Source organism: Myotis nattereri, assembly GCF_964212035.1.
Source record: "Myotis nattereri genome assembly, chromosome: 19".
Lineage (NCBI taxonomy): Eukaryota > Metazoa > Chordata > Mammalia > Chiroptera > Vespertilionidae > Myotis > Myotis nattereri.
This window is the reverse complement of record NC_138095.1, coordinates 24,639,511-24,660,967: the sequence shown is the minus strand read 5'-3', so window position 1 is coordinate 24,660,967 and position 21,457 is coordinate 24,639,511. Positions and strand designations below refer to the sequence as shown.

The following is a 21,457-nucleotide window of genomic DNA, read 5'->3' as shown; positions in this document are numbered from 1 at the left end:
ATCTCCGAGTGCGCCACAAGTTATTAACCACCCTCCCCGGGAAACCTGACAAATGGGTACAAGATTCATTTCCCCTCCACTCTCATGAGCAGGTCATTTTGAGGGCTAGGTGCTTGGGGCTTTTTTCCCTCCAAGCCCCTTTCTTTTTCTTTAAAAAAATATATATTTTTATTGATTTTTTACAGAGAGGAAGGGAGAGAGATAGTTAGAAACATCGATGAGAGAGAAACATCGATCAGCTACCTCCTGCACATCTCCCACTGGGGATGTGCCCGCAACCCTGGTACATGCCCTTGACCGGAATGGAACCTGGGACCTTTCAGTCCGCAGGCCGATGCTCTATCCACTGAGCCAAACCGGTTTCAGCCAAGCCCCTTTCTCTTGGGGTTTGAGGGTCTCTGTCTTCCAGGTAGGAAAGATCCTGGCAGAGAAACCCGATGGTCTACTGGTATATCCAGCCTATGTTCCCAACTTTTAAAAAGAGGACTGCTAGGGTTGACCATCATGTCCCTCCCTCTCGCCCTCCACCGGGAAGAGCAGAAAAACTACCATCACCTCAAGGACATACATAATCCCGTGATGCCACCGAAATCCCCAATAACCTGAACGCTATGTTAACCAAAGAGGAAATGATATGGATGCCCCCACGAGCAAGCTGAAGTTAAAGGCACTGCTTCAGCTCTAGCCGGTTTGGCCCAGTGGATAGAGCACTGGCCTGCGGGCCAAAGGGTCCTGGGTTCGATTCTGGTCAAGGGCACGTACCTTGGTTGCAGACGCTTCCCTGGCCCGGTTGGGGCTCCTGTAGGAAGCAACCAATCGATGTGAGTCACATCGCTGTTTCTCTGTCTTTCCCTCTCTCTTCCACTCTCCCTAAAAATATCCTCGGGTGAGGATTAACAAAAAAACAAACAAAAACCATCAACAAAGGCACTGCTTCATGCAAACCTCTCCTTTGTGGAATGTGTAGAGCTTTACCCAACAGAGTGATGACCACGTAGAACATGTACTTGATAAAATTGTATTTTTTTTTACAGTCATTTGTACAATTTGTTACAAAACCATAGAAGACTACAACTTGTTTTAAATCATTTTTGGTCGGCAAATATGTAAAATCTGTGTGCAATTATCATGTATTTACAGGGCCTCATGTTAGTCATTTTCAATGATTATTCCAACAACGTCACACTCTCAACATAAGACATGGCTTAAGATAAATATATTAGTAAATAAATATTCTGAGAACATATTTCCATAAATGAAATGTGCTGCTATACATATACAGAATATACATAAGTTGTTTTCTAGCCTTTTAAAACATTTTTAAAAAATGGTAATGTTGGAGAAGGAGCCCTTAGACCGTTTTATTACAAAATCTTTACAGCAAAGTCTTTACAAAATATCTTTTAAGTGCTATGGGAGAAAATTTTTTTTTAAAAAAAACACATTTTAAAATAGTGCCTTGTTAGACCCAACACAATAGAGTTTACATAAAGAATAGAAAAAGGCAGTTCTGTTTAAAAAATAGTACTCTTGATTAGTCATTATCTTTTAGACCTCATTTTAAAAGCATTAGTCCTGCAGGAACTTTTGAGTAGAAACTAGCAGCACAAAAGGGAGAGTCTGAGCCGTGGGACAGCAGGTGGGGCTTGAACAAATGGCTTGGGTTCAAAGGCGAGGGGAAGAGGCTGAGTTGAACCTGCCTACTGGGGCTGTGTCTGCAAAGAGGTACCTTGCTGAGGAGAACTCCCAACCCTTCCCCCCGCCCCACACCCCACGTGAACTGGTTCTAGCCCTCTTCAGCTTACATCTGCTGTCACACAAGGGTGGGGCCATGGCACCACACCCAAAGGTCACACCCTGGCAGGGGTGGGGGGTGGGGGCCGATGTGCTCAATGGAAAATGTGATGTCCCGTTTCCACGGCTCCGTCAGCCCCACACACCACGGAGGGAATCACTGACAACGGAGCTTTATCAGTAGCGGAGTCTTACAGCTTCACAGAAGATGTTTTGATTTCAATGGTGAGGCAATACTCTAGTTGGTTCCTTGATTCTGGTGCCCTGCCCGTCGGATAGGCCAACACGAATTTAAGACAGAGGCTGATATTGAAAAGTTTCAAAATTTCCTTTTTCTGTCTCTACCACCCTGCAAACTACCAACATGAAATGTGCTTCTTTCGCCATCTGTAGTTATTGTTCTATCGAGTGAAGAATTGGACACATTTATTTGAATAAGCCCCGTGGAAGCCACATTCTTCCCTCATCTATTCATTGCTTAAGGCTCTGAGGAGTGGTTTTTTGGTTGTTTTTTTTTTTTTTCCAGCTGGGGCTTTAGCCACTCTGGGGGTATGATTTCAGACAAGGAAGATAATACGCACTCCAAGGCATTAACAACAAATAAAACCACAAACAACAACAACAAAAATCTCAACAATGAGGAGCTGCTTTTTGCAGTTCATGTTAAAAGCCATCCCCTCACCCCACCCCCCTCTCCCCAAAACCACGTAATGCAAGCTGTTGTCCTCAGCAGCTGCTGGTCCTGGCCCGAGAAATAAAGGCGGCCCAGATCACATGTCAACAGCTCTGGCGCTTCTCACACCCTCGCCAACAGGTGTGCTGGGCACAGGCCCGCGGGGAGCAACCCCCCGCAAGGGACTGCACCTTCGAGGTTGGAGGACCGATCTCACCAAATGGCAAATGGGTGAGTTCCTAAATGGCAAATGGCTCCATCATCTGACATTGGCATTTCCTGGCTTGTCGAATCCTGGCTTGGAGTTAAGTACGTTTCCTCATCACAGGCTGAGGATTTTAAGAAAAAGGGATTCTGATACAGTGAGTTTCTCATTCCAAATGTTCGGGTCTGGACCCCAGGCTGCTGACCCCAGAGCCTAACTGGAGAGGAGTCATCACAGCCTCCTGGCAACCAGGATGGCCTCTAGCTCCCACCTACAGGGGCCAGCTCCCAGGGTATCTATTTCACAGAGGAGCTTTTCAGGTGGCACCAACTATCTGCCGACTGAGTGAGTAAACAAGTGACCAGAAGAGTTAGTGAACTCGGGGCTAATGTGATGAGTTTCTTCTAAAAATAGTTTTGTGTTTTTTTTTTAAGAACAAGAAATACATTGGACAAAAAAGGATGACAGTCAATCCCTGATCTGAAATAGCTTTAAATAGATTCTCCCCTTTATCATGGAAACATCTTTTAAAAAATGGGTTTTGAAGCTCTCCCTCCCTCTTTTAAAAAACAACAACGAAAAGGCTGGAAAAATATACAAAAACCTACCCTTTGGGTCTAAACTATCTGATAGTCTCTTTCTCTCTCTGTCTCATGGAGAACCAATACGTCATAGTGCATTAGGTAGAAAGGATAGTAGACATTTTGCAGGCGAGATGAGCAACTTCAGCCACGAGCAGAGGGCTGAATAACCCTGAAGCGGCGCTTCCGTAGGGAGATGGGTGGGAACCGTATCATTCAGAGCTTAGCGTGGCCCCGATGGGGTCCTGGCCACGCGCCCCTTCTCCCCTCTCCCCCCCCCCCTCAGGAAGGCAGCCCCAGGACGCAGCAGCTCCATCGCATCCTCGGTCCCCAGCCCCTTCAGACACCAAAGCTGCAAACTACATTCCTCCTGGGTGCTGGTCCCCGCACACCCCCTCGATCCATTTCTGCAGCCCCTGGGTAGCAGGGAGCCCGAGATCATGACTGTGAACTCGGCCCTTTCCCTCGGGACGATTCCAGGGGACTGAGGGCACTGGGCAGAATCACCCGTCGCACCCGGGGCTTCGGCGGCCTGGCCCCGCTCCCCGGAGCTGCGGACCTCCTACCCCCTTCCCAGCGGTTTCCAGCAGCTGCCTAAGGTGGGCTGGAGGAATATGGCTTCGGAGACCTGACGATCTGTACATTGGGATTTGCCACGAGAAAAGAGGCAGCATTGCATCGTTCCTCAGAGTTTGTACCCATATCGACGAGCTTTACTTCAAGTTTCTGGTTCATTTTCTAAGGCAGGTGTAGCCCTGAGCTTTTCAAAGGCCTGAGCTCCCTCCAAGGAGACAACAGTATCTACACATGATGTGGTTCAATTAACGCAGCAGTGACTTTTTTTTTTTTCTTTCAGCAAAAGTTGGCGGTTAGGGTTCTTTAAAATATATATATTTAAATAACTTTTTACATTTACATAAAATATCTTAAAAAACAAAGCCGAGAACTCAATCCCACACACCTCGGAACCCCAAGCACACACACTTTACAAAACAGAAGAACATGTTATCAAAAGAGGCAAAGACTCGGAGAATTTCGTCTGTCGGTTTGTTAATGGGAGGGCGGGGGGCTTGCCACAAGGGGCTCACAGTTTGGGCTGAGAAGGAGGGCTCTCTTTATTACCACTTTTGTGTGTTTGTCAGAGCTAAAAAAAAAAAAAAAATTATTTTTTTTTCTGAAAAAGTCAGAGTTTGGAGTCTCCGTACAGTTCCCATTTCCACAGAGTTCCTTCCGGGCTCAGGCTCCCGTGCCGCCGCTGTCTGCTGGGCGAGACCTCTGTCCTGGGAGAGAGAGAAGAGCCGTCAGGGAGGAGCCGGCGCCACGGGCCTCGGGCACAATGCACAGGAACAAGGGACTTGGCTGCCCATCCCCAGCCCGGGGCCGGCTCTCCGAAGTGACAGCTCACAGCACTGGAAGGACTGTGCATACGGCAAAAGGCTTAAGCAGAGCGCCTCATGCTGGGCCAAGCACAGGTGTCTCCTAGAGAGCCAGCCTCCCTCATCTGGACCTACAGAACCTTCTGGAAGCCCTTAGGTAGCATGCAAACACCATGTTCAGAAGATGTGCATCAGGCACTGTTGCAGGCACTGGGGAGAGCAGGGAGGGGAGAAGAGACCCCCTCACCCCCTCATAAGCTTACAGGCCTCAAAACAAAGTGATTTTGGGTTGTGATCACCTGGGAAGGACACAGGGTGTGAGATAACCTCAGAGGTAGCTGGAGGGAGTCATTTAAACTGAGATCTGGGGGAGCAGCAGCAGAGAGGTCTGGAGGCTAGAATGAGCTGGAGGAATGTTGGAGGAACAGGATAGCGGCCACAGGGAGGCTACATTTTCAAAATTCCAAAGGGCATGCAAGTCATTAAAGATTTTCTAGTGTAAAGACATAGACTTATGTTCAAAAAAGAACACTTTGGCCCTGGCTGGGGAGCTCAGTTGGTTCGAGTACAATCCCAATACACCAAGGTTGCAGGCTTGGTCTCCAGTTAGGGCACACACAGACTCAACCAATGCATGCATAAGGAAGTGGAACAACAGATTGATGTTTCTCTCTCTCTCTCTCAAAAAATAAAAATAAATTAATAGCCCTAACCGGTTTGGCTCAGTGGATAGAGCATTGGCCTGCGGACTGAAGGGTCCCAAGTTCGATTCTGGTCAAGGGCATGTACCTGGGTTGCGGGCGCATACCCAGTGGGGAGTGTGCAGGAGGCAGCTGATCGATGTTTCTAACTCTCTATCCCTCTCCCTTCCTCTCTGTAAAAAAATAAAATATATTTAAAAATAAAATAAATTTATAAAAACGAAGAAGAAAAACAAACAAACAAAGACCACTTCAGCTCCCAAGTGGAAGAGAAGGCAAGACCCGTGACAGGAGACCACGCAGAGGTGCCGGATTGCACTGTTTCTTACCGAGACAGAACGTTTGGGAACTTTATAGCAATCTGATGATGCCAGCTGAATCTAATAAGAATTCTGGACTTGGATTTGACATGTCTTTTGCTAAGTTTCATTTCTCTGGGTATTCAATTTTCTGGACAATTCTCACAGGTTGAGAAGCCCAGGACACAAGTGGGAGGGGCAGGGTGGGCCCAGGGTTAGATGGTGCTGGGGTTTTGGGTGGGGAACCTTGGAGGAGGGGGTGCAGGAGAAATTTGAGAGGGCTGCTGTGGACCTGACAGGTGGGGGTGCTTGCGTGGCATCCAGGGGGAGAAATTATGGAAGCAAAGGGCCCAATGGGTCTGGCACTCGGGGAAGGGCTGAGTTGGGGGGTAACACTGGAAGTTACCAGGTACAGATGGTGTTTCAAGTCAACGGCACAAAGGGAGCCCTTAGAACATGACCGCGGAGAGAGAAGAGGACCCGACTGGCCTGCTGTCATCTGCTCTCACCTGCAGCCTCAGCGGCCGTGGCACTGGACTCCTGAGTGTCCTGGGAGGCACTGGGGAAGCTGGCCCTGGCAGCCCCTGCCTCCTCCGGAGGGCGGACAGGTGGCAGCGGTGCCCTGGGCTGGCAGCACAGAACCCGCTCTTCTTCCTGGGCTGCTCCCAGGCTCCTGTGGGGCTGCAGGGTGTGGGGGCCCAGCGTCCCACCCCAGGGGCTGAGGCCGCGGGTCCCTTGGCAGTCTGAGGGCAGGCCCAAGTCACAGTCCACATCCTCTGGAATGATGGGGATGCGCTGGCTCAAGTCCCGGGCCCCCGGGTGGCAGCTGGGCGGGGGCTCTTGGGCAAGCGTGTACTGCACGCTCACCGAGCAGTCCTCAGTGTAGCAGCCGCTGCCCCCTCCGCCGCCGTGGGCCACCTGCTTCTCTTCATAGAAGCAGCAGGGCAGGCCCTCATATTTCACCCCATCTGTCCTGGGCAAATGGTCTGGGTGAAGGCCACACAGGCCCTGGGAGCCTCCCGGCTGGGACTCCACACCTGTGGGGCCACAGCCCTCACAGAGGGGGGCGCCCAGGAATAAGGTGCTGCCCCCAGCCACTCCCCCGCTGGGCTCCAGTGCAGAGGGCTGGGGCTCGCAGCAGCAGGCGCACGACGGCCCCTCGCGGCTCCCCTTCCAGGTCCTCCTGAGGTCTGGGGCGGCCCCAGAAGCCTCGAGCCCCACTTCTGAGGTAGAGCTGTTGGGCCCCCTGTGCTCCAGGGAGGAGTTGCTGCTGTAGTTCATCTCCAGGCTGCAGGTGGACAGCTGGTCCCCCGAGGGAGAGGCAGGGCCCGGCCAAGGCTCTCCCCGCCCGGCACCTTGAGCGTGGGCTGCTGGGAGCTCCTCGGGTGGCGGGGAGCCCTCGAGGTGCACAACCGGCCCCCGGCCCGAGCCGCCCGAGCCCCCCACATCGCTGGCGCGACAGGGGCTCCGGCTGCGATAGATGAAGGGGTCGTAGTCGCTGCTGAGAGAGCTGCGGAAGGTGGAGCAGCTCCCGTACACGCCCTGATTGCTGACCTCCGTGCAGTCCACCACCGAGTCGCTGGAGGAGCAGTGGCACTGGCCGGAGCTGCTGCTGCTGCTGCTGTCGCTGCCGGGGCAGTCGGCCAGGTAGCCACTGCACACGGAGCGGTGGCCGTGGTAGCAGCTGAAGCTGGACGTGCTGCCGCTCTCCAGGTGGGAGGGCGGGGCCATGTGCACCACGGTGGGGAAGAGCAGGCTGCCGCCGCCACTCGGGGGGAAGACACGGGCCGGGCCCCTGGGAACGAGGCTGGGGGGGGCCTGGCCCTCCTGCTCGGGGTAGCTGAGGCCCTGGAAGAAGTAGTGCTGGTACATGGTCTCATACTGGGAGAAGCAAGCTGCCTTGGAGAAGCTGCGGCCGCTGAACTTGGGCCTGCGGAAGGGGTGGGCCGGGGAGTAGGCTCGGTGCTCCAGGCCGCAGCGGTGAGGGGCCAGGGTGTGGTCCTGGTGGAGGGGCGGGTAGCCTCGGATGTAGGCGGGGGTCTGTGGTGCATAGAGGCTCTGCTCCCCGTGCCGGTCCATGGTCAGCAGGGTGACGGGGTTCCCGTGGGAGTCCATGCTCGTCCTCGTGGGGTAGGCTGGGATGGCGTTGGTCCTGTGCACGCGGCCGGGGTAGTGCACCGGCAAGATGACCCTCTGCTGCCGGCTGCGTGCGAGGTTGCCGGTCTCCACGCAAACAGCGCCCGGGTTCCCCTTTTGCTCTGGGGAAAGGCGGAGGAAACAAAGTCAGCAGGGCCGGAGGGACACAGAGGTCGGTGCAGAGACCGAGGCAGCAGGGTTGGTGGTCACATACCTCGGTGCCCATTTCACGACCCTGATCTGCTCTAAGCTGTCACCAAACTCGGCCTCGTCGGCAGAGAATGAATGACCCGCTTCTCTGAAAGGCGGTCACTCCCATCAGGGCTCATCCCCCACCTCCCACTGCTCCGCCCAACAAAGGCGCCACAGGAGTTTGCAGAGGGCAACAGGGCTACCAAGATGGAAGGTACCGTCCCTCATGGCAGTGCAGCCGCCTGGAGTGCACCCTGCGATCCAGGCCCGCCACCCAATACCACAGTGACAGCAGCAGCGGCAGCACGACCCTGCCAGGCCCAGTCACCATCCCCTGTGGCCCGGGAATGACTCCGCAGTGCCGGGCACGGGCCAGCACCACTACTGTCACTCCCTTTAAAGAGATCGCGGGCCTGAGGCCTGGACAGGCCAGGACGCGGGTTCGTGTGAAAGCCAAAACTCAAACTCAGGGCGAGTCTTCATGCCAGGCTCTCCTCAGTGTTTGGAGGCTGGTAACCTCCACGCCCGAGGCGCCCACACCTCCAGTCCAGAGGGCAGTGCTGTGGAGGTTCTGCTCGCTCACCAGCCTGCAGCAGGTGTCACCCTCTTGCTAGGCAATGACTCTGCCGCAACGAGAGGCAGGTGACAATTACCTATGATGTTGTGCCGACAATGGGGGCAGGTGTGGTGCTGCAGCAGCCACGGGTCCACGCACTTCCTGTGAAAGCGGTGAGTACAGGGGATAACGCGCAGTTCCTGGGGAGGGAGGGAGACACACAGCCTGAAGGCAGGGGCTTCTTCCTGTGGAGCCCAGTGGGCGCCAAGGAGCCCTGCCCCCCGTGCCAGTACCCCAGGCTCCCCACCAGCCCCCTCATCTCTAGTACAGGTGGGCCCCATTCCCTGGAGTCAGAGCCCACACAAGGGATCGAGGGAGAGGGGAACAGGCCATCAGCTAGCCCCGTCCCCACGAGCCCAGCCTCTGCCATTACCTCTCCGTCGATGTACTTCTCAAGGCAGATGGCACAGTCGGACGTGGAGCTGCTGCTAAGCGTGTCCAGGGCTCCACAGCTCCCCTCCCGGCGCCCCTTGTTCTTGGAGTTGAACTTCCTGGTCTCCATCTTCTCCAGCGCCTGCACAGCCAGCCTGTTCATGGAGTTCTGCATGGCAGAGTGTGGCCCGCGTTAGGGTCTGGCACGTATGAACAGTGCGAGTCACCCTCAGGGCCTCGGCGCTCCATCAACCAGGATAGGGTAATGCTAGTGTCTATCAGGCCAGAGCAGGCTTGTGGGAAATCACCGAAAATTCAGATTGCCACAGCCCAGATGTGCCAGGCTCCTGAGTGCCCATGACAGCCACCCAGGCCTCTCCCAGGGGAAGGACCGGCAGAGGTCTACTTCAAGGACTTGGCCAACTCTGCAAGACCCTGCTCTGTCCCAGGGTTCCTCCTCTTTACCCTGGAGGAAGTTCTGAGGGCCAATGAGACAGTGTGCGTGAGGGCTCAGCACCTGGTCAGTCAGATGTGCTCGGCAAACACCAGTCACTGTTCTACTGAGAACTCGGCGATGCTCCTCTCAACCGACTGCCTGCCAAGGTCCCCCATCGCTCCCCCGAGACAGCACGCTGCTACCCATGTGAGGGTCAGGATTCCCGCCTCGCCTCTCATCACCTTTCACCCCCAAATCCTTCCTACACAGCCATGTGCCAGCAGGGGCCCCAGAGCGCCTACTCTGTTCACTGAGAATCACCTGGAAAGCGAGGTAGATGCGACTTAGATTCAGCAGGTCTGAGGCGGGGCCCGAGACCCTGCATGTCCACCAAGCTCCCGGGTGAAACTGCTGCTGCTGGTGCCCACATCAAGGCTCTGGGTTCCACATGAACATTTAAACATTTCTTTGGGAGAATGCCTGGCTGGCAGGCAACACCCCTAATGCTCGGCCTTCGCAGGACCGGGCCTTAGAACAGAGAAGACACAGCGCTGTAAGCTGTGCTCTAGCTTTTCTGTCTTTGCTATTTCTAGGCTCCTGGGACCGGGCAGGGCAGCTGGCATCAGTGTGCACGGGCATTACCTGACTGCGTCTCTGTTTCAGCTTGATCTTGACAAGGAGGATGAGGCAGACCAAGGAGACCACGACAAAGAAAGCCAGGAAAATCCCCATGTCGAAGTACTCCGTGGGTTGCTGGAACAGAACACAGACACAGTGAGTCACCGCTCTCTTCAGCCTGAGGTTCGGTGCACGGGCTGTGTTGGCTCAAGTCGGAATAAGGATGGGGCAACTGGGGTGCACTCCCCCTTGCCCCCCCATCTGCAGGGAACACCTGGGCATCTGCTAACATGCACACCGGGTGCTATTCAGGCCAGGCAGTGCCCTCCAGTGTCGCCAGGGGGAGGCCTGCAGCGGTCTCAGCCAGGTCTCCTAACAGTTCATAAAGCCCAGCTCTCAGCGGAATAGTGCAAAGTTCGCTAGAACCGGTAGGAGAGGCTTCTCCAAATAAACACAAATATCACATTTTTGGGACAAAGGAATGAGTGTCATGTTTTGAGGGAGCAGTGATTACTAACCATGTAATTAATGGTTTACAACAACTCAGAGAATTGTACGCTGCTTCCACAAATATCAGCTTCCACTACAATGAGTCATATTTACCAAAGTGCTCTCTTTTCCCTTTAAAAAAGAAGCCAGCATGTCAGCTCTTCTGCAAACTCCCTCTACTTTTAGTTCTTACCTTTTCCTCACGTCTCACTGCCTCCTAAGACCTTGAGGTCACCTTACCTACGACCTGCCTTTAGCCAATAGGAATAGGATTTTGCTAATTGAATGCTTCAGGTGTCCAGCTATGATGTACATGGAAAAGAACCATCCTAGAGTGAAGATCCCAATATCTGTGAGAAGGAAATAAACCAGATATGGGGCACCTGTCCCAGGTTCCTAGAATCTTCAGAAGTTTAGGCAGAAGATGCCAGACAAGAGTTCATGGTCAGCAGTGTCGACACCCTTAAGGGAAGCCTTAAAGACTATTCATTAACCTCCTACAAGCCATGAACTTCAATCCCAGTTGACAGCTAACTTTTCCAGAATCAGTATCAGTTCGGGGTTTAATAACGCTATTGACTCCCCGGAAGAAGGAAGCACAGGCTTTTCCCCTCTGGTCTAGGTCACGTGGGAGGAGACTTGGGAAGCTCTGTGCTGAGTATTCCTTCCCTTCAATCCTCCTCAGTCAGCCTTTCAGAGGGAGAGAGAGGAGTTTCCCAAGTGGGAGCACTGGGTGGAAGAGGCCAGGGAGATCCTGGCCCGAACCAGCTAGTTCTGATAGGGCTTTCCCACCCCCGCTAAAGGAGCATTGACCTAAGCCGACAGGAACCTGGGGCGCACCAGCATTCGATCGGAAAGAAGACGGGAATGAGAGCCCAGAGCCTAAAGGGAGCGAAGGCTCAGGTGGCAGCAGAGAAGGATTGGAGGCTCACTCGAGGGGGCCGGTGCTGAATCCTGGCTCGAGCCACTTTCTGCTTGTTGACGATGTTCATCAGCTTGATGGCATCTGCGCCCTTCACGTACACCACGGGCCTCTTGAGCGGGTCTTCCTGGCCCTGGTTTAGCTAAGGAAGAAGAGACGCTCCCGGTTAGAAGGCGCGCTTACTGTAAGAAGCAGGAGAGAGAGAGAGAGGCTGGAGGAAACGCATACGGAATACCCGTTTGGAAATCACCCAACTCCTCACGCATGACTGCCTCGGAGCTCCCAGATGGCAAGGCTGAGGATGAGGCTGGTTCTAGGCTGGACCAGGCAGACTGAAGGCCCAGAGGGTCTTGGGAAATGTCCCCTATATCCCAACTTTCCTGGCTCTTAACCCCTCTCCATAGTCTTGCCTTGAGTATGATGTCCAAGCACGAACAGCTACCATCAGCAGACAATGCCCAGGCCCTGAGATGAGGCTGACAGGACTGTGACAGGCCAAGCTACCCAAAGGCGGGGGGGCTTCTCTTGGGAGGGGGCGGTGCCGGCACGGTCCGAGGATTTACCTGGTCGATAGCTTCTGGGTTTTCAGACACATCGAAGATGACGGCGGTGGCTCCCCGCTGCACTGCTCGCTTGGCCTGGCAGAAGGAAACAGAGCAGGTTGGCATTCTGGCCCTCTGACCTTTCCTCTCTGTACATCAAGGGGCAAGGCCACCTACCTTGGGAACAAGATGAGTTAGAATAGGTGAAGATAAAAAAAACTGGGTACTCAATCAACCCCTGCCTCCCTATCCAACCTAAACACTAAAAACAAACTACAAACCAACAACCTGCCCCGTCAGCATAAAGGTATTGGTTTCAGTATTTTCTGCTATGAACACAGAACCACTGGCAACCAAAGCAAATGCCTTTGGTCCCTCTCTTGTGGTCCCCCTCTTCCCATGGCACCCGGCACTGCAGTTGGAGCAGCGTACGGAGCATTTCTGAAGGCGTCTCAAGATGGTCAATTTTAATAACTGACACGGGCCGAAGGCCTTTGGAGACGCCGTCAGAGGGAAAAGCGACGAGAAATCATTGTAAATGGGGATTTAGAGCAGTTGGCTGCCAAACCTGGCTGCACATCAAAAACCACTTGGGAAGTTTGTAAAGCAGATTTCCTGGCTCAAACCACAGAGACTGATTCAGCAGGGCTGGAGGGAGGCCCAGGAAACAGCTCTAAAAGTTTTCTGAGGGATTCTGATGACTGAACTAATTGGGAAACTATTGATCAGAGAGATGAGATTAGAATGTTTTAGGAACAAATGAGAAGCGGTGAGATTCTTTTTTGGGGAAAAGGATTCCTTTCCATCCCAACGTACCTCTTAATTTTATGTCCAGCTAAGTGGAAGATGGGTAGAAGCTACAGAAGAGAAAGACATAAGACATAATCTCTGCATTTAGGAACCTGAATCTTGTTACAACCTCTAACAATGGGGGAGAGAAAGAAAGAGGTGCGGGCCCTAACTGGTTTGGCTCAGTGGATAGAGCATCAGCCTGTGGACTGAAGGGTCCCAGGTTCGATTCCAGTCAAGGGCATGTACCTTGGTTTCAGGCACATCCCCAGTAGGAGGTGTGCAAGAGGCAGCTGAATCGATGTTTCTCTCTCGTTGATGTTTCTAACTCTCTATCCCTCTCCCTTCCTCTCTGTAAAAAAATCAATAAAAAAAATATATTAAAAAAAAAAAAAGAAAGAGGTGCGGAAGGACCAAAACCTCCTATAAGATGGGCAAATAATGGCTAATGCTCTGAGGTCAAGATAGTTTCTAGAGCCAGGGTTTTTGAGAAAGTATACAATTTGAATTCCTTCCATAAGAATAATCACTCTAGACCCTGCCTGGGTAGCTCAGTTGATTGGAGCATTGTTCCAATATACCAAGGTTTCAGGTTCAATCCCCAGTCAGGGCACATACAAGAATCAACCAATGAATGCATAAATAAGCGGAACAATACATCAACGTTTCTCTCTCTCTCTCTCCAAAATCTCCAAATTTTAATTTATTAAAATTTTGTTTTAATAAAGTAAAAACAAACAAAAAAAGAATAATCACTCCATATAGTTGCAGCATAAGAAAGCAACACTGGATCTAAGTGGATGAGGTGGCTAGAACTATGGCTCGGCTCTACCAGCCCACTAGAGGGCAGTCTTATCCCACCTTATTAGAACAAGTCAGCTCCCTGTGCTTTGCGCTCAACAAGCAGGGACACTGCGAAGGCCTCTGCAACTTCGCCAGCTCGGGCACTCTGGTGCTGTGCTGCCGAAGCTGTCCTGTCTGCTCGGGACTCTTGCTTGTTGATCTGAGACTCAGTGTGTGACTCTGAATACATAACGTCTCCTCTGCCACTTGTCCACCCCGCTGCAGTCAGGAGTGACCCTTGAGGAGCTCTTTCTGGCTCTACTAGGGAATTGAACCCACAACCCGGGCATGTGCCCTTGACCGGAATCAAACCCGGGACCCTTCAGTCCGCACGCTGATGCTCTATCCACTGAGTCAAACCAGCTAGGGCCCAGTTCCAATCTTGGACACTCAACTGACTGTCCAGGGCAATGCGGAAAGAGCTGGAATTGTCCCATCACCTGCCTCCAGCAGGAGAGGGCACGAGGCACAGACTCCTTTGCCTGAGGCCAACAGCCCGTGGACCCCGAGTCAGCCAGCGCTTGTGTCCCCGTCTTTCACGCTCTCCCAAGATGTCGAAGCGCCTGGAGGAACAGCACGGAATACGGAATACGAGGTAATAAACAGGACCTCTCATTCCTGAACTTGGCTTTCATTCCACGATCAAACACATCAAACAGCACCTGAGGGGAAGGAGCCTTCAGAAGCATCTAGATCAGGAGCACCCGGCGCCCCCGCTTTGATGCTGGCGCACCTGGCGAGGCTAATGGCTGCGGGCGAACGCCTGCAAGATTGGGGACCTGTGAGGCTTCCAGGCTCCCCTGCGCCACAGGAGCGTGGCGGTCTCGGGCTGTGGAGGTGAGGCCACGACCCACCAGGGGCAGGCACTTTGAAAAAGACATTTTCAACATAATCTAGGAGGGTTGGCCAGTCTCCTGGTTTCCACTTTGGAGAGAGCAGGTCAATATTAAGGTGCTTAAATCCCATTTACAGCCTCACCTCAGAAACAGCCAAGCTCATGCACGGGATCCAGGCACAAATATTTAGTTTGAGAAAATGATAATTCTCACAGTTGACTTAACTTTAAAAGTCATGTTTAATGTAAGCTGCTTTTAAATTAGGCTCATTTCCTGCATATGCCAGGACTGAGCAGGGTCCTCCTGGGGAACTTGCCAGTTAGGAGCCGGCTCGGGATTTGAAAGGGGCCACAGATAACCCCTATTGAGAAGAGGACACGTTTATTATACTATTCCCAAGGCCAATTTAAAAGCACAGGACACTACTTGGTCACGCTGTCCCCCTCGCCATGTTTTCAGTGTGATGGATGACACATATTCCTTAAACCAACCTTCCTACTTTAGATCGTTTACCGTTTTACCTTGTCAGGCTTGGAAAGACTATTTTAAAAACCCATCTAAACCACAGTGGGGAGATTCTGATTGCCAGAAACCTTATCTTTACAACATCCAACAGTCTCAAGATAAGGCTGTTTCAGATAGGATGGGCGAGATGCCCTGGTGGATGTTGCCAGACGAAGGTCACTGGTAAACTGGGTTACCCGGGACTGTGCACAGAGAGGCGGGAACGGAAAGAAGAGCGCGAGAAGGGTGTGAATAGCAGGAAACAGGTGGGAAGTCTCGGCAAGTCCTCCCAGAAGCAGCCAAAGGCCTTGCCTTGCTGACCTCCGCATGCCCTTCCCCTCGACCCCACCCACACAGGTATTTTTCCCATCTTTCATCAGCTTTGCTGCTTTGATCAGGCACGGGGCAGGTCCGCACCAGCCGGCGGGTGACCAGGAGCCCAGCAGCAGAATGTGGAATAAAAGGTTGTCAAGGTTCTTTATTTACCTTTCCCGGCCTGCAAGACCCGAGGCTAGACAATGCCCATAGCCACTGAAACAGGTATCAAGAGTGCAAACATCTGCACACGCGAGGTTTGTAAAGTACACAGTTCTAAGCCCTGGAAGACAGGGTCCCACTGTGGCTGGCACTTACTGCCATGCAAGGCTCCTCCGGTTATTCAATGCATGTTTATTCTACATGAGAGAAAGCCTCCTGGGACCACACTCTTGGGTTACTGTTCCCTGAATGTGGATGTGGTTTTCCCCTAAGGAAGTGCTTCTATCAACCTGATTCCTTTTAAAAAATATGTTTTTATTGATTTTAGAGAGGAAGGAAGAGGGATGGAGCGATAGAAACATCAACGAGAGTAAAACACTGATTGGCTGTCTCCTGCACGTCCCCACCAGGGACTGAGCCCACAACCCAGGCATGTGCCCTGATCGGGGATTGAACCATCACCTCCTGGGTTCATGGGTCGACGCTCAACCACTGAGCAACACTGGCTGGGCTGGGCTGACTGATTCTTAAATTTCCAGATGTGAATGGGGCATTCTGATGAGAGTATTCCGTTACTACCTTGTGGATGGGAAAACTTAGTCTAGAGACTAAATTAGTGTCCATTAAGTTCAGGAATTCCAATCGGGAATGAATCTGGCACTCTTTCGGCCTACTCAGCCTTGGTTTAGGGTTTGGTCCCACGGTATACTCACTCCTCAGAGGCCCTGGGCACAGACTCCATTTTTCACCTGTTGCCCGTTTCTTTGTCAAGCACTGAGTATGTTGCCCCCAGTGCCTAATCTTTATTGTAAGAAAATTTTGACAAAATACCACCTTAATAGGAAATAACCCAAGAGATTGTCCCAAACTCCTGTCCATGGGGAAACCAAGGAAGCTGGAGTGTATGTAACCGCTGATACGACAAGTGCCTTCAACCTCTCACAGGAAGTTCTGACGTACAGGGGCTCCCAGCAGATTTTTTTTCCCTCCATTGAATACGGTTTTGGTTGTTGTTGGGTTTTTTTGTACTTATGATAAGCTCCCAACAAGTCATTAAAAATTCATTGTAAATATTTTAAAGGCTGTGATATATCCCTTCACATAATCTACTTACTCATGTGTTTTAGATATTTGAGCTATTCCAGATTTTTATTATAATTAATGCTACATTAAATAAATCTTGGCTTATTTTTTCAATTTCCTTAGGATGGAGGTCCAGGGCCAAAGAAGATGAAGATTAGTACTAAGAATCTTAATATAATCCACACAGGATTTTAATGCCCCTCCGTATAAACCCACATAACTCAATTTATCTGCAGTAATGACAAGATAGGCTGGCACGGACAATGTGAGACAAGTTTATCAAGAGATTTAACTTCTGGGTAAACTGACCTGTTGGTAAGTTAGCTGGGAGAGGGAAGTCAGTTTGTTAGTAATTCTGCATGCAACTTCACAGGCAGAGAGATAAAAACCCAGAGTGAAGTATAAGTTGATCATACCTCTCCTACGGATTCAAGGTCAAGTTCATGGGTGACCCCTCCCCTGAGACGGACACGTCCTTCTCTTTAGTCAAAACCGCTCTTATTCTTTACTGAGCTCTAATATCTCTAAGGATTTCTCCTCTGCTTACCACTTGCTGTGATGCATTTCCCGCCCAAACACGATCACCTTTAGTGACTTTGCTACTGACAAAAGTAATATGTGCTTGATGTGAACATTTTAATACAGCAGGTCCTTGAATAACTTCATTTTGTTCTAACGTTGATGAAAAAAAACCCACAACACACAAAACAAAACACAAACACACTGATTACCAGCGGGGGCCACTGTGGGGAGTTTGCATGTTCTCCCCATGTCTGGGGAGTTTTCTCCGGGGACCCCAGTTTCCTCCCGCAGCCCAAAGACGTGCCCATGAGGTGAAGTGGCGTGTCTACAATGTGAGTGTGTGTGTGTGTGCCCTGCAACGAATGAATGGTGTCCTGTCCGGGGTGGGTTCCCACCGTGGGCCCTGAGCAGGCTCTGGCCACCTGCAACCCTCGACTGGAATAAGCGGGTTGGAAAAGAATTTTCTTTCCATTCATCTTTCTTAAATGCTTAGTTCAATGTTTAATATTAGAAGTATTTTAGGTCTTCCTTTAGAAGCTGGGTGTGTTTTTGTGACCAGGAATATGCTGCGGGAGCTTACCTCTTGTTTCTATCAATTAGCCTGTGGTCCTATTGGTTTTGCTACCTGTCATCTATTCGGCTTAAAGCTGCAGTTTCCAAGACCCTATGGATGGTATCAAATGAGGACTTCCTGTGATTCTGAAAGTAAAAGCAGAAAAACCTCTCGTCCTGTACCCTACTTTTTAAAAATTTAATTTAAAAAAAGTCCTCACTGGAGGGTAGTTTTTCCATTGCTTTTTTAAGAGTAGAAGGGAGGGAGGGAGGGAAGGGAGGAGGCAGGGGGAAGGGGAGAAAAAGGGAGAGAGAGAGAGAGAGAGAGAGAGAGAGAGAGAGAGAGAGAGAGAGAAACATCGATGCAAAAGAGACATATCAATTGATTGCCTCCCATATGAGCCCCGACCAGGACTGAGGATCGAACCTGCAACTGAGGTATGTGCCCTTGACTGGGAATCCAGCCCTCAACCCTTCAGTTTGCAGTCCAATGCTCTCACCACTGAGCAACCGGTCAGGGCTCTCCTAGTTTTATAACAGTGTGGTTTGTATCCTTCCATATTTTTTTAAAAAGCCATACATCAGCAGGAATAAAATGCATATATGTATATACTCACATTTCAAAATAACACTTAAATATAAATTAAATGTATATACTGTTCTGTACTCTATTTCCCCCTTAATGTAACAATTTATTCAATAATTTTGATGTAGAAAAATGTTCATTCTTCTTACCAGCTACACATATTATTCCATTATATGGTTGTGCCAGAGTTTAAGACTTTCCTTCTGAAGGCATTAGAGGATGTCTAACTTTTTTTTTCCTTTTGTAACAAATTACTTTGACGGAATGGTACAAAAGAAAGACGAGTGGATGGTTTGGTACAAGTTATAGAAAAGGTAAAGGTAACTCCAACATGCAGTGCTGCTTTGGTGACCAGTCTAACTTTCCACTATTAAAAACAGCGCTGTATTTCTATTCTTACACTTCCATTCTGGTGGCATCCATCCTTAAAATAAATACCCACCAGAGGTCTTGCTCAAGTCAGAGGGCATAGACATCTTACGTGTGAATGCCTCACCTGGGCGCTAGGCTAACCTGCCCTCCGGGTCTAATGGGGTCAGGAGGTAGCTCTTTTTTTTTTTTTTTTTAATATATTTTATTGATTTTTTACAGAGAGGAAGGGAGAGAGATAAGAGAGTTAGAAACATCGATGAGAGAGAAAAATTGATCAGCTGCCTCCTGCACATCTCCTACTGGGGATATGCCCGCAACCCAAGTACATGCCCTTGACCAGAATCGAACCTGGGACCCTTCAGTCTGCAGGCCGACGCTCCATCCACTGAGCCAAACCGGTCTCGGCAAGGAGGTAGCTCTTACTGACCAGTCTGTGTGCCCCATAAAGCCTACCAAAGCAGGTTGCCCTGGGACTGTCTACCCTAAACCAATTAACACAGCAGGTGGGGACGGAGTTTAATTCTATGTGTAGTGCCACTTATGAATTTATGTAACAGTAGTAATTAACCAGTTACTGCGTGTGCTAGGCCCCGGGGATACGTTCAGCAGTGAGCAGCAGGCAGACCTCTCTGAAAAGGCCAGGGGAGCCATAGGAATAGTCCGAGAGCTTCGTTCCATGGGCAAATGAGTAATTTATTACAGCCAGGGGTTCACTTAGCCCACGTCTCTGACGGAGCTTTTCCTGAAGTATGGCCGGGGGATGACAGGTTTTCTTGCTCAGTGTCCTTCGAGAAATGCTGAATATACTCGAATTGTTACCCCTGACACAGAGCACATTAGTACCCTAGAGGCTCTTTCTACCTGGCATCCCCAATTTTTGGGGACACATGCTTTTAACAGCAACTCCTGTTAACACCCTTCCCCCCATGGGAGACGTTTGGGACCCAACGCATGTGCTACTTGGTACACTAAGTTAGAGAAGTATCACCCCCCAGTCACTCCCTTGCTGTAACTCACAGGTAGGAAAGACAGGGATGTGACAGAGACCTACATTTTGATCTGGAAAACAATGTATAAGAATATATACATCACAATTTGAATGAGATGGTTATTGTTATGAAAACAGTTATACGGTTCAATCTGCCAAGTATTTAAGAGGGCCAACTGTGTGCCAGGCACCCCAGGAAAAATACAAGCCAGGACCTTCTAGAAGTGTCTGTATGTATTACACCCCTGCTGCTGTCCTGCAGGGAGAGACCTTATTTAGCACTGAGTGTTCCCGAAAAGTCTCTCCCCTTCTTATCCAACCAGGGGTTCACTTTGGCTCTTGTCTGACACGCTTCTAACAGGGTGACCCCAGGTGGCAGAAACCGTGCTTGTGGAGAATCCAAAATGGCACCAGAGTGCCGGGGCTTGGTTCCTATGACTTGGCGTCAGCATTTTGCTTCAGCTTGGGTCCCCAAGACATCTATGGTCATGTCTTGCTCAGGCTGATATGGATGCACGGGGTCTTGCAATGGGGCTTACTCTTCATCCAATCCTTCCCTTCCTCTAAGCTGGACTCCCTCCTCAGGGAAGTGTCCCCCTCCCGGGGATGGGGTGGGGCAGGTCAAACCAAAGCGCTTTGCCCTCACCCCTACACTCAGCTGCTTACCATGTTTTGCTGATGCCATCTTCCAAATCCATCCACTGCTTTTCCATCTCCACTGCTGCCGCCTGTCTAGGACACCACTCTTTTCAGGTGACTCACAACATCCTCCCTTGGGGGTGTCCCTAGCCCACCCTGCCTGCTCCCCAGTATGGTCTCCATTCAGTGACAGAGGGTCCTTTCTAAGTCACTGATCTGACCGGTACCACGCTCCTCGAATGACTGCACTGCTCTAAGGATAAGATGTAACCTATCCACTGCTGATCGCAAACTCAACGCTCCAGCTCCCAATCTAACTCGGCTGAGCTTCCAGGAGTTCTCTGACCTCCTGCACCCTTTCCACCGAGGAACGCACTACCTACCCCCACCAACACTGGCTAGCCTTTATCTCTTCTCTCATCCGGCTCAGGTCTTATTCCCTCTGCACGGCTAGTGCCTGTGGCCTGTCTCTGTGCCCCACTGCGGCTCTTATGACATCACATTGTAATTGTTGACTTAAAAATGGCTCTCTCACTAGAGGGCAGCCAATGTGTCAGACTTCTTTCCTGCTGAATCCCCAGCAACCCAGCCAAGGGCCTGCCACAGGGGTAAAAGGCCAAGAAATGTTTGTTGATTAACCTGAAAAGGACCAGACTTTTGCCCTCGGGGTCAGCATCAAAGACCCTGGGCCCTGGACTCGCAGCTCAGACCATCACTCCCGGCCACCTGATCGCCTTGGACTCTGACGCTGAGAAAGTCCATTCTCTACCAGGTCTTCTTGGAACTCGAGATGGTCTGCCTTCTGGATGTTGAGGATTTGCTTTCTTATGAACCGATGCAGGCCTTCTGCGATGGTGTTTGCTGTGGGCCTTTGATGGGTGGTTGGTTCTAAGGCAGATATCACTGTCTCCCGGCAACTTTGGCCCCAGCCACTAAAAATGGCTCGGCCTGCTGATGGATCTTTCTATCAGGCCTCAGGCCTCTGTGCGAGCACATCTTTGATGTCAAAGCTCCTAGAAAACAAGTCTGTGCACTTGCAGTGTTTGTTCCCAACATTCTCGGGAGGGAGGAATGCAAACCCCCTTTAGAACTCTCACCAAAGGGAAGCCGACAGAATGACCACCCCTGGGCACAGCCACAGGAACGAATGGCACCAATGGCATCTCTGGCATGAGATGCGGGATTTTTTTCCTTCCTTCCATTATCACTGCGGCGAAGCCCTAAAAGACTGATGGAGCCCACCCGTGGCCTGCAGGCTGGCCGGCCTTCCCCAGCAGGTGTGACCATCTGGAGCGTGGCTTTCTGGGAGAACTG

The 21,457-nt window shown here is 51.1% G+C and overlaps 1 protein-coding gene across 2 annotated transcripts in view; it reads right to left on the bottom strand.

Annotated features, from left to right (window-relative positions):
• Positions 1-3,103: 3,103 nt before the first annotated feature.
• Positions 3,104-21,457, bottom strand: part of ZNRF3 (zinc and ring finger 3) — a gene marked incomplete at its 5' end in the record, with an annotated part of 51,149 nt that continues 32,795 nt past the window's right edge. Inside the window, 7 exons of one of the 2 annotated variants that reach the window (XM_081113805.1) lie at positions 3,104-4,533; positions 6,139-7,887; positions 8,611-8,713; positions 8,947-9,114; positions 10,024-10,134; positions 11,421-11,552; positions 11,974-12,048. In XM_081113805.1, the coding sequence (XP_080969931.1) occupies positions 4,490-4,533; positions 6,139-7,887; positions 8,611-8,713; positions 8,947-9,114; positions 10,024-10,134; positions 11,421-11,552; positions 11,974-12,048 (2,382 nt within the window). In that variant the 3' untranslated portion in view covers positions 3,104-4,489. The remainder of the gene's footprint in view (positions 4,534-6,138; positions 7,888-8,610; positions 8,714-8,946; positions 9,115-10,023; positions 10,135-11,420; positions 11,553-11,973; positions 12,049-21,457) is intronic. The other variant, XM_081113806.1, reaches the window with a different exon arrangement.